Below are 13040 nucleotides of genomic sequence, written 5' to 3'. Positions count from 1 at the left end.
TGTGTGGTAGAAAAATTTCCACTTAATGAAATATGGTTCAAAATATTAATTTCATAATGATAAATTAGACTCACCAGGCCCTTCTAAGACAAATGCTTCACCCTAATAATCACATGTACATGAACATGTAAGCAAGTACCTATAGAGAGGACTTTTAAATTAACATAAATTGAATCAAAAGGCTGTGCCAAGAGACTTCATTAAGGTTTACATGTCTCCCACTGTAAAAGATGTCAACTTTTAACAAAACATGTTAAATTTTTCAACAAAGTCTGAAGTATTTAAGAATTTTTCAAATAATACATCATTATTATAAATGTTTTTAAAATAAAAAGTATAAATAGTGCCATTAGAGAAGCTAGTTATTCAACAAAATAAATTTTTAAAAAGCAATATGTAACCTGCTATACCCTCAATAGCATAAAATTATCCTAAATTTCCTATATGCTCTACTCAGCCCCTAAGAAATTTTAATTCTAGATGCAAATGACAAATTCCTCAAAAGAAAATAGTTAAATTCTAAACATATAAATTAAAGCTACAAGACAAAACTGAGAGAATGAACTTGAGTGAAATTTATAATTTGTTTCATGATTAGTAAAAATATTCATCTACTTAAAACTGCTATTTATTCATATATACCCATATGGGAAGCTATGAAATACCAGTCTTGCAGATGTCAACCTCTCAATGTAAGATTCCTTTAAATGTAAAGATTCCTTTTGGACATAAAAGGTGAAATATACCCTTAGCTTCTTTTCCCTCAACAGTCGGTATAGTTATGCTCATAAGCCCCCCACTTTTTCTGTCTTCCTTGTGTTCAAATGCAATCATTCATTTCTGTACCCAATAAATATTTGCTATGCCTCATGGAAGACTGATAAATGACTACCCCAACATGAATTTTCCCTTCTCCCTGAATAAAAATCCCTGATTTTATGAGATACAGCAATGCTCCAAATTTAAAACCTATACATTTTCCATTCTCTCTTGCAGCCAGATGTGTCCTTATGGTTGTGGACAATCAGATTTAAGTCAAACATTTTAGTCAAAAGCCTACATGGGAGAAGAACCCAAGATGGTGGCTAGGTAAGACAGGGCAAAAAAAAACCTCCGTGAAAAATACTAGATAAAAGCCAGAAAGTGACCCAGAACACCAGTTCCAGTGATGCACCAGCCGGACAAGGTCGGCTAAATCCAAAGGGACTGTGCATTTGGTGAAACCGGGAGTCTGCATTCTGAAATGAGTGAGTGAGCCAGCTGAAAGTCCAGCAGCCACGCTGCGGTGTGGGGAAAAAGTGGGTTGGCGTTTGGAGACGGACTAGTTCTTTTTCAAAAAAAAAACCTGGGACTGACTGAGGATACAACAGTGAGAACCACGCAGTAAAGCATGGCAGGAGTGGGCTTTCCCAATGCCTCGGTGTCTAGAGTGGAGGACAGCCCTTCCCACACCTGCTGCTGATTGTCTCGGGGCCAGGGGGGCAGAGGGGAGCCAAAAGGGGAAAGAAACCACACCCCTTGCAAGCACCTCCCCGGCGGGCTGGGGATGCTCCTGCCTGGGGCTGGACCCATAGCCCAGAGACACGCCAAGAAACCCAGTGTGACAGGGAGTGTTTCCCGCAACACCACGCACATGCCAAAATATCGGCGGTGGACAGTGGCCTTTAGTGCACCCACAGCTAATTGTCCCAGAGCTAGGAAGGCAGAGCCATGCGAAGAGGGGGAAATTAACATGCCCCATTCAACCATCTTTACAGCAGGCTGGGAACGCCCCTGCATGGCCCGGTGGCCCAGGGCTTCCCTGGAGGGCCGGCGCGCACTTGTGACGTGGTGCAGCCTTCCCTCAGCCGTGGTCCTGGAAGAGCACAACTGAGAAGGGGGACCCACTCGGAAATCCCAGGGACCCTATGCCAGTGCCAGGGACTTATGGGTCAGCGGCAGAGATGATCTGTGGTGGGACTGAGGTAAAGGCTTGGACTCTTGCAACAGCCTTAAATCTCCAAGAACACCTAGGATGTTTGATTATTAAAGCTGCCCTGCCTCCCTAACCGTTCAGACACACACCCCACATTCAGGGCGGACAGCACCAACAACACACCCAAACTTAGTGCACCAATTGAACTCCACAAGAATCAGATCCCCACACACCACAAAGACAAAGTTGGGGAGAACTGACTTGAGGGGAATAGGTGACTCGTGGATGCCGCCTGCTCTTAGAGAAAGTGTACGCCACCAAGCTGTAGATCTGACAAATTAGAGATTGGTATTTTTTATAACCTGAAAGAACCCTATCAAGTAAAGCAAATGCCAAGAGGCCAAAAACAACAGAAAATCTTAAAGCATATGATAAAACCAGATGATATGGAGAACCCAAACCAAAACACCCAAATCAAAAGATCAGAGGAGACACAGTACTTGGCACAATTAATCAAAGAACTACAGACAAACAATGAGAGCATGACACAGGATATAAAGGACATGAAGAAGAGCATGGCACAGGATATAAAGGACATAAAGAAGACCCTAGAAGAGCATAAAGAAGAAATTGCAAGAGTAAATAAAAAAATAGAAGATCTTATGGAAATAAAAGAAACTGGTGGCCAAATTAAAAAGACACTGGATACTCATAATACAAGATTAGAGGAAGCTGAACAATGACTCAGTGTCCTTGAGGACCACAGAACAGAAAATAAAAGAACAAAAGAAAGAATGGGGAAAAAAATCAAAATGGATCTCAGGGATATGACAGATAAAATAAAACGCCCAAATTTAAGACTTATTATGCCCCAGAAGGGGAAGAGAAGGGTAAAAGTCTAGAAAGAGTATTCAAAGAAATTGTTGGGGAAAACTTCCCCAACCTTCTACACAATATAAATACACAAAGCATAAATGCCCAGCAAACTCCAAATAGAATAAATCCAAATAAACCCACTCCAAGACATATTCTGATCAGACTGTCAAATACTGAAGAGAAGGAACAAGTTCTGAAAGCAGCAAGAGAAAAGCAATTCACCCCATACAAAGGAAACAACATAAGACTAAGCAGTGACTACTCAGTGACCACCATGGATGCAAGAAGGCAGTGGCATGACATATTTAAAATTCTGAGAGAGAAAAATTTCCAACCAAGAATACTTTATCCAGCAAAACTCTCCTTCAAATTTGAGGGAGAGCTTAAATTTTTCACAGACAAACAAATGCTGAGAGAGTTTGCTAATAAAAGACCTGCCCTACTTCAGATACTAAAGGGAGCCCTACTGGCAGAGAAACAAAGAAAGGAGAAAGAGATACAGAGAAATTCAACATACATATATAGAACATTACATCCCAGATCACCAGGACAAACATTCTTCTCTAGTGATCATGGATCTTTCTCCAGAATAGACCATATGCTGGGACATAAAACAAGCCTCAATAAATTAAAAAAAAAAAAATTGAATATATTCAAAGTACATTCTCTGACCACAATGGAATACAAATAGAAGTCAATAACCATCAAAGACAGAAAATTCACAAACACCTGGAGGGTAAAAATGAGGGGGAGATGAAAGCATTCCCGGATAATCAAAAGCTGAGGGACTTCATCACCAGAAAATCAGTCCTATAAGAAATGCTAAAGGGAACTGAGCAGGCTGAAAGGAAGGAACACTAAACAATTGATTGAAACCACAAAGAAATAAAGATTTCCAGTAAAGATCACAGGGCAAATATAAATACCAATACTACTGTATTTTTGATTTGGAATACCACTATTTACTTCCCACAGGTTCTAAAATACATGAACTGTAATGATAAATCAGCAGTTTTGGACTCAGTGTAAAATAAGAAATTTTTGACAAGAACTACATAAAGGTGGGGGAATGGAAGAGTAAAGGAACATAGTTTATGTGTCCAATTGAAGTTAAGTTGGTATCAAAGAGAAACAAGATTGTTATGGACTTCAGAGGTTAAATTTAAGCCCCACAGTAAACACAAAGAAAGTATCAGAGAATATGACCATAGAGATGAAAAGTGGAGTATGGGTTATGAGAAGTGGGGGAAGGGGCAATGGGGAGTTAAGAAATGAGTATAGGGTTTCTGTTTGGGGTGAAGGGAAATTTCTAGTTATGGATGGTGGGAAGGTGATAGCATTGCAACATTCTAAATGTGATTAATCACACTAATGGAATGCTAGGGAGGGGTTGGAATGGGAAGCTTTAGGCTGTATATATGTCTCCACAAGTGGGACAAACAAAAAAAAAAGACAGTCTAAATAGATAATAACAATTAAATGTCAAGGATGATCCTGGATGGGATCTGAGGATGGAGGAGAGGAGGCTCAGAGAGACACAGTTGGGACGTAAGGAAAAAAAAAAAAGGAAATATAGAATGTAAGCTTTGCATCAATGTTGAATTTCTTGAACTTCTTAGCTGCCTTTAATGGGATTGCATAAAAGAATGTTCTTGTTCATGGGAAATATATATGTGAATTATATTGTTTGTTCAAGGATGTGTGCAGCTTGCTCTCATATGTTCAGAAGACAGAGAAATAGAGGATGGATGATAGGGAGGGAGGAAGGCAGGGAGAGAGGAAAAGAAAGAAATGGTGGTGTGACAGGATGTTAAAGTTGCTGGATCGGGGTATCGGGGGGGGTCGGGGTATGCTGGAGTTCTGTGTATGGGGTTTGTATTGTTTTTGCAACAGTTCCTACAAGTTTGAATTTATTTAAAAATAAAATTAAAAAAAAAAAAAAGGCTACATGGACATAAGGCTCTTCGAAATAAATGATTCAGGAAAAGGTGCTTTTGATTCCTCATTCATTGAAATAATCACTGGAATGTCAGTACTATCTTGGATCCTGAGACAACCTTGAAGATAAAATTCATGTTCAGAGGACAGAAAAGAAATTTAGAAGACTGGATCTGAATGTCACTATAGCAATCCCAGAATGCCTACTACTTCCATACTATTGGCATTATCTTTACTGAGACAGAAGTAAACTTTTAAGCCATATATTTTTTTCTATTACACAGAACTGAACCTAAGCTAAATTAATACATTTTCTATGCATCAGACAATTCCTTGATAGGAGTTTAGAGTTAACAATGTGAAAAAGTCAATATCCATGCCAATAAGATGTATATAGGTTTGAAGAGGGATATGCCAATGTGTCAACAATTTTAGTATAGTATAATAAAGTACTATGTAAGAGGTATTAATGGAATACAGAGGAGGGTTATCTAAGTCAAAGTGGGAGTGGGGTGAAGTCAAAGGGAAGTCACAGAAGACCTAAGAGAGGAGATGATGTAGGAACTGGGTTTTAAAAAGCATGTACACTCTGTGTGGGTTTTGTATTATTTTTGAAACTATCCTGTAATTTTGAAATTATTTCAAAATTAAAAGTTTAAGAAAAAAATAGAAATAAAAAAAGAAGAAAGAAAAGAGAAGAAATCACAACAACCAAAAAGCAAGTAAAAATTTGCATAGTTTGCAAACTGTCTGGCTTGGATTAAGCATAATTCTCTGGTCAGAGCACAAAGGGAAGGTAAGGCTCCCCATTCCCTCTCTAGCCTCATATCTCAGACCTCACTTCCTGTCTGTGTTCTAGCCACATTAACATCCCCGCTTCCTGTCTTTCCATTCCTCAAATCTACTATGCTGGCTGTTGACTTGAGGCCTAAGACTTACATACTTCATTGGCCTGATACATTCTTCTCCATACTCAATCCATCCCCATCCTCCTCTTTGCCTCTTATACTTTCTTCAGATACTGTGCCAGTTTGGATGCACTGTGTCCCCCAAAATGCCAAGTCCTTTGATGCAATCTTGTGGCAGAAGTATTAGTGTTGATTAGGTCGGAATCTTTGGATTAAGTGTTTCCTTGGAGATGTGAAATCAACTGTGGATAAAATGTTTGATTAAATTATTTCCATGGAGATATGGACCCTGTCCATTCAGGGTGGGTTTTGATTTAATCACTGGAGTCCTATAGAAGAACTCACAAACAGAAGCCCCCAGAGCAGCTAAGAGTAACATTCTGGAGAGCAGCTGAGAGAGACATTTTGGAGATGGCTGTTGAAAGCAGACTTCTGCTGACACTTTGGAAACGCTAGCCCAGAGTTTGCTCCAGAGAAGCTAAGAGAGGACAAAATGCCCCAAGAGCAACAGTTTGAACAATGCAAAAGAGCTGAAAGAGGAACTGGAACACAACCTGAGATCCGCAGATACCAGCCACATGCTTTCCAAGCTAACAGGTTTTCTGGACACAACTGGCCATCCTTTGGTGAAGTACTAGCAAACCGGAACAGATACCATTTCAAGTATCTCAGGAAAGCCTTTCTTAAACTGTCCAGTTTACATCAAAATCTCCTAAAGATATCTTCTTGGTCCCTATCTCTTTCCTCCACAGCACTTATGATGTTGGAGATTTCATATTTTTATTATTATTTGATTAGTATATATTTCTACCATATTTTATGAAGTCACAGGAAAATCTTTTTTTCTGTTCACTATTGTATACCTAACACCAGTAATGTTGAAATAAAGAAAGGGAAAAGAGCATGAAAATCAGGCCATTCCTCAAAAAGTAAACACAGAATTATTATATGACCCAGCAATTCCACTCCCAGGTAATATACCCGAAGGAACTGAAAACAGAAACTCAAGCAGATACTTGCACATCGATGTTCAAGAACATTATTTACAATAGCCCAAAGGTGCAAACAACATGTGCCCATCAACAGATGAATGGAAAAACAAAAACAAAAGTGGTATCTATATACAACGGAATATTATTCAGCTGTCAAAAAGGAATGAAGTTCTGATATATGTTTCTGTTACTTTGGATACAAATATGTATTATAGATTAACCACACAACAGCACTCACCTTAACATTATCAAAAACCCAGGTATCCAGTTTTGTTGCATCATGGGAACCAAAATCCTCTATTTCAGCACCATAACTATATGTATAAACATGGTCCCCACTAGCACCTGAAAAGGAAATTTGGGTAAAACAACTTTTAAAAAAGTATTTTAAACTGTCATAAAATATGAGATAGTCTAATATTTAAAGATTTTTGTGAATAATGAGAATTTTTTACAAAGCACTTCATTTTATGATGGGAAAGAAAAAGATGAGAAAAGTAATTAACATTTATTTAGGGCCAATTGTATGCCATGGACCATGCTATGTTCTTTAACATATGCTGTTGCTTTTTATCTACAAAATAAGATGCCTAATTTTAAAGATAAAGTACATGTAAGTTAATTAATTTGGCAATGTCACAATGCTAATCAGTGACAGAAAACTCCCAAGAGGTTTGTTTCCTTCTAAGAATTAACTAATCAAAAAATCTGTACCTCTTAGGATATAGCAACTTAAAACATACAGTTACTTGGTTTATAAAACTTCCTAAAGCAAAAAGAAAATTCAAATATGCCACTTCCCTTATTCAGAGTATGTATATTATTCTGTATACAAAGGAATAAATATTGCTTATTGCCATAAGCAATAAATTTAGTGAATTTCTGGGTTAGGTAGGATTTTGCAGGTCATAAGAGAAAGAGATATGAGAAAGTAATGACAATGGCTTAAACATCAGCTTAGCTTTAATGATCCTAATTCTATGCTCAGCCATTCCACTTCCCACAAATCTAGCAAAGTCAATCTGAGTGAGTTTGTTGATTACCATAAGAAATGCAGCATTCCTATTGAACTTTCTCTGAATCAGGCATTCATCCTGTCCCATCAATTATAACCAGAAGAAGGAATAAAGGCATAGCAACTTTAAACCACCCTTTTGCCACCAGCCCCACCAAAAATTGAACTGCTTTCTAAAGAAGAGGGTATTCCAATGACCAGTAGTTTGAGAGTTTTTTCTGGCCTGCCAGTATATGTTTTTTTGGCCTACCAGTACGTTCTATGAATATCAGACATATAATTCCAAATATATATTTTGCTTTCAGGACATATAATAATTGGGTGAATAAGCTACAATTCACCAATAATTCCAATTGTTATAAATATTATACCTGTGACTAAGTACTATATTACAAAACCTTTCCTCTAAGTGAAATGATCAATCATTCTGCTTCCAGTAAAAGAGCATTTAATGACATAAAATTGAAATGGAATCCAACTGATTTTATACAATAATATGAATGACTTTTCTAATCAAGAGATGTTCTAATACACATTGCAGATTTCTGCATATAAACAGGCACAACAAATCCAAATGACATGGCCTCCCATATATTAAGACAGGGATTATAAATACAAATTTTAACTTTTACATCTTTAGGTGAATACCTACTAACTTCTTAAATAACTAATCAAAGTATAATGAACCAGACAGCAATATCATCATAGTGAATATTTATGTGGGAAGCACTTTTCTAAATATTTTACATATATTATCTAATTTAATCCTCAAAACCAACCTATGAGATTAAAAGTAATATTACAACCTATTTTACAAAAAAGAAAACTGAAGCTCAGAAAGGTTATCTAAGTTGCCCAAGATTATAGAGCGATCAAGTAGTACAGTCATATAACATTTTATCAAATCTAAGACATTGTCAACTATATGATGTGCCAATATTTCAATTGCAACTAAGAAAGAAAACACATTGCATTAAACTGACATGACTATCGACTGTAATATACATTCCTATTTCAGAGATGTTAAAATGTAAAAACATGTCTCAAAATCAATAAAATACAGTAATAAGCTCATGTATAAAAAAATTACCATATTAATATATTGCCTATTTACTGTGTGAGGAAATACAATAAATGACTCTTACCTTTGGAAAACATAGGTAAGATATCTGGGCTTCCCCAGCTCCATGTATACTTGCTTTCGTTAAAAAGAGAATCAAACTCTACAGGATTTTCCTTCCATCCTTCAGGTTAATGGGAAAAATAAGCACACAATAACAACAGGAATATACCTGATAAAGTAAGCCCCTACAGAAGTATTCTTCAAAGAATAACAAAAATATTAGCTCCAAAACTAACAATAAATCTGTTACGTGTGTTATACCACAATTTCAAAAACTTCTAATAGTTCATTTACTTCTTAGAAAAATATAGAATTACTTTTGAGGGTAACAACTTGGAAAACCAAGGATGCTTGGATTAGACCAACCATATTCCTTCAATAGCACAGGACGTTAAGACTAAAGCTTAATTCTGGGATTAATACCAATGTGTGTTCATGTAAAAATTCTTGCCACAAATATCTCAAAATTCACTTTATCTTTGTGACATGATTCAGTATGAAAGAAGCAATATTTATATAATTTTCCATTTGATAAACTTGTCTAAACAGGCAATACCTTTGGCAACTGCACTGACATCTTCATAAAACCCCGCTATCAGGGCTACATGACCTGTCCTAGATTCCGTTGGCACGTGTGTATGAGATATCCCCCAGCTGCCTTCATGCATTATGATATTCCTAAAAGATATTACAGATAAATAGTTAACATAGATTAAGATTAAATACTCTCACAGGAATTCAGAAAAGTAAGATTATTACACAAGGAATCAAAGCAAAAAAAGTGTGTCAAAATTTAAGAAGGAAATCAATCTTTCAAATCCCAGTTGAGCCTAGTCCTAGCCTTCCCACCAGCTAGTGCATTAACAGGAATGAGCCTGCCAGGCTACAAAACCATGAGATGAAGTACACCATTGTTGTATTAAGCCACGAAATATTAAGATGGTTTTTTACAGAGATAACTGATATACGCAATATTATTATATGAATGTTAAATTTATCAGGTGTGATGACAGTTATCTGGTCACATAGAAAAACATCCTTGTTCTTAGGAGATACATACTGAAATGTTTAGGGATGAAGTATCATAGTGTCCTGCTTTCAAATTGTTCAGCAAAAAATAAAGTAATTAAAAGTTGATGTATGTGTAGAGACAGAGAGCAGATGCAAATACGGAAAAAGTTAAAAATTGGTAAATCTAGTTTAAGGGTATACTGATATTCTTAAATAATCCTTTCAAGTTATGTATAACTGGAAAATTATCCAAAAAGATGGGGGGACGGGAATTGGGTATTCTCCTAACTAAGAGTTAAATTATATTCTTATATTAGAGTTTAATAGAGTAAAAAGTTTATGCTGCTAAAATGAATCAATATCCTTTTAGTTGTATCACAGTGATTTACAGACTTTTGGGAAGAAAGCAAAACACCAGTAATGTTATTACAGGTAAAAAGCTGGTAGGTGATAAGTTAGAAAACAATGAATGCATCAATTACATTTTTTTAAGATTAGTCCTTGACTCAATATATTCTGCAGAAAAATATCATATGCATGGGTCTAGATACTTTTAATATTGACTACTCATAATAAAACAAATTTTGCTAAAAGACATGCATACTAAGTAAATGGTCTAAAAACCATTTGACCAGACATTAAGGGAGAAATATTATTTAATTTCGTCAATTACATAATGAAAACTGGATTTAAACAGAAAGAGGGAGGTATAAAGAAATTTGGATTCTAATGGATAAAATCATTTTAATCACTTTAGATCATATTTTTAGAAACCAAGGCAAGGAACAAACAAATCTTTTCAAAAACAGATTTAGAAGAAGCTGAGAGATTCTTGAATTTATAAATATATAATGGCATGCAACACAAAGCAAATCAACTGGTTAAGCCCTCAGTTCACTACATACCAGCATTCCCTTTCGTAAGATTCAATGAGAAACCACTGTAGGTACCAAAAAAGTCTGGCTTTTCCATAACAACAAGGATATTTTTATCTTATAAATTTTGCAGTGAACTACATTTCTCTCCTTTTTAGGCCACATCCAAATGTATGACCCAAATATTCTATATATTTTTAGGACTTTACAGGTTGAGTTTATTTTCCTATACGTATATCTACTAATTGCCCTGATTTGCTCATTTATTTATTTTTACTCTTTGGTATATTACTCAGTTCTTTAAGCCATTATAATCTACCTCTGATAACTCAATCTAGCATTAAAGTTATTCATTCATTCATTTTTCCATCAGTCAACAAATATTTATTAAATGCTTATTATGTTCTAGAAGCTGGGGGTAAAGTGGTACATAAAAAAAACAAAGTGCCAGCCCTAATGGAATTTACACACATTTGAAAAAAATACATCATATAATGTCATAAAGTAGTAAGTACCATAAAGAAAAATAAAATAGGATAAAGGAATAGAAAGTAGTGGTGAAGGTGGGAATAGGGTCAAGAGTAAGCTGTCCTAGAATGTTTTAGATAAATTTCCATATAAATTTAAGTTTAATCTCCTCCTAACAGCATTAAGAGAGGTAAATGGAGAAATAAAGTTAAATACAGGTTTGGGGGCACTTGCCTCTAATTAGAAAGAAGAACAGTACTGGTAGGGGCATCATAAACCTAAAAATAATCAACATTTTCTTTTATAAGTTACTCAAAATCAGAGTTTTCTAAGTTACTCAACAGAGGCAAAATGACACTAAAAAGTGATGCAGACCTAGTAAAGGCTGTTTGTTATTTTATAAAAGGTTGCATTTCAAGTTAACTTCTATCTTTTCTGGCTAAATAACCATTGGTAATTAGTGATTCATTAATTTTATGCTTCTCATTATTTAAAAGATTTAACAGGTTTATCTTTAAAGAAAAACCTAATAACTTGAGTTCTGAGCCAATATGAGGAATTTTCTACCAAAATTGTAGAAATAATGCCTAGGAGGAAATGAACTGGCATTATAGTGCTAATCCATAAAACAATGGCAAATGTATATGTGCCCTATTCACTTTCTCATCATATCCTTGTGCCCAACATGAGAAAAACAGTAAGATATTTGCTGTTTACTTGAACACAGGGTAACATTTTCAAGAGATATCTTTGCTCCAGTTGGCATGCTTACCTAATAAATGGTGCTCTTGAATTTCCATTTTCATCTAATTCATAAAGTGTATCTGCTCGCAGGCCATCAGCAACAAATAGCACTAATCTTTTTGCAGGAGGAGGCAATGGTGTAAACTGAGGAGTCATCCCATGAACCAAAGGAGACGTAAAATAAACGTCAAAGATAGAGGTGAAGAACACAAAATGTACGAACAATCCCAAAATAAAGAACAGCAGCATATCCAGTGTTACTAACTAATCTTCAAGAAAATAGAAAAGGAGAGAGCAAAATTACATTTGGGTAAATTTTAATGCAATCATTAAAATTTTCATGACATGCAGATTGACCTTATATTTTAAAATACGCTTGACTCACAACTTCACTTTCATGTATTATGGTCACAATAAATACAATTTTATAAAGAGACAACATTGAAAAAATACACCCAAGTGCTTAAAAGAGAAAAAAAATTCAAGTATATGTAAGCAATTAGGAAAAATAAACAGTTCATGATAAATGTAAATGCATACTGGCGATTCTGGGAAGATGGCAGCATAGAAAGAAGTGGAAGACTTAGTCTCCCCCAGAACAATTCATAAATGAACAAAAAACCAGTAAATAACCTGGAATGGTAGCGGGGAGACAAATGTGATTGCACTCAACACCCACCGACATGAATTGGGAGGAATGCCCAAGATCACAGCATAAAATCTGTAAGTAAAATTGCGGACCCGCGCTGAGAGCCAAGAACCTAGAGCCGGGAGCCCCTCCCTCATGGAAGCTGCGCCGTGCACTTTCTCAGCCCAGCTCCAAGTGAAGTTTTAATAATAACTGCTCAATACAGACAGCGAATCCTCAACAAGCAGACAGAGGCTTTTAGTGACAACTGACCTTGGGAGAATTGGGGGAAATATTCTGTCTCTCGCTCTCTCTCTGTGGAGAAAACCTCAACTGCTCTCAGCCCACAAGGCGTTGCAGTAAAGACAGCCCCACACATTCTGAATTCTGAAACGAGCTAAGAGCCCCGTGGCACAGCCAAGCAGCCCAGGGCTTCGCTAGAGGGATGGCACACACTGATGACGTAGCACGGCACCCCTTTGGCTGAGGGTGGATCGCGGCTGGGAGGGGGGATCTGCTCGGAGAACCCAGGGGCGCTACGCCAAGT

At 36.4% G+C, this 13040-nt stretch overlaps 1 protein-coding gene across 3 annotated transcripts in view; it reads right to left on the bottom strand.

Annotated features, from left to right (window-relative positions):
• The window catches only part of LOC119511112 (GPI ethanolamine phosphate transferase 1), a 146773-nt gene extending 134335 nt beyond the window's left edge, over nt 1–12438 (bottom strand). Inside the window, exons 1-4 of one of the 3 annotated variants that reach the window (XM_037805542.1) lie at nt 11894–12438; nt 9324–9445; nt 8790–8888; nt 6868–6974 (exon numbers count right to left, since the gene is read on the bottom strand). In XM_037805542.1, coding sequence (XP_037661470.1) covers nt 6868–6974; nt 8790–8888; nt 9324–9445; nt 11894–12114 — 549 coding nt within the window. In that variant the 5' untranslated portion in view covers nt 12115–12438. The remainder of the gene's footprint in view (nt 1–6867; nt 6975–8789; nt 8889–9323; nt 9446–11893) is intronic. The other 2 variants (XM_037805543.1, XM_037805541.1) reach the window with 2 other exon arrangements.
• Nucleotides 12439–13040: the final 602 nt, after the last annotated feature.

This window comes from Choloepus didactylus, chromosome 16 (assembly GCF_015220235.1).
Source record: "Choloepus didactylus isolate mChoDid1 chromosome 16, mChoDid1.pri, whole genome shotgun sequence".
Lineage (NCBI taxonomy): Eukaryota > Metazoa > Chordata > Mammalia > Pilosa > Megalonychidae > Choloepus > Choloepus didactylus.
This window is presented reverse-complemented; position numbering and strand designations above follow the sequence as displayed.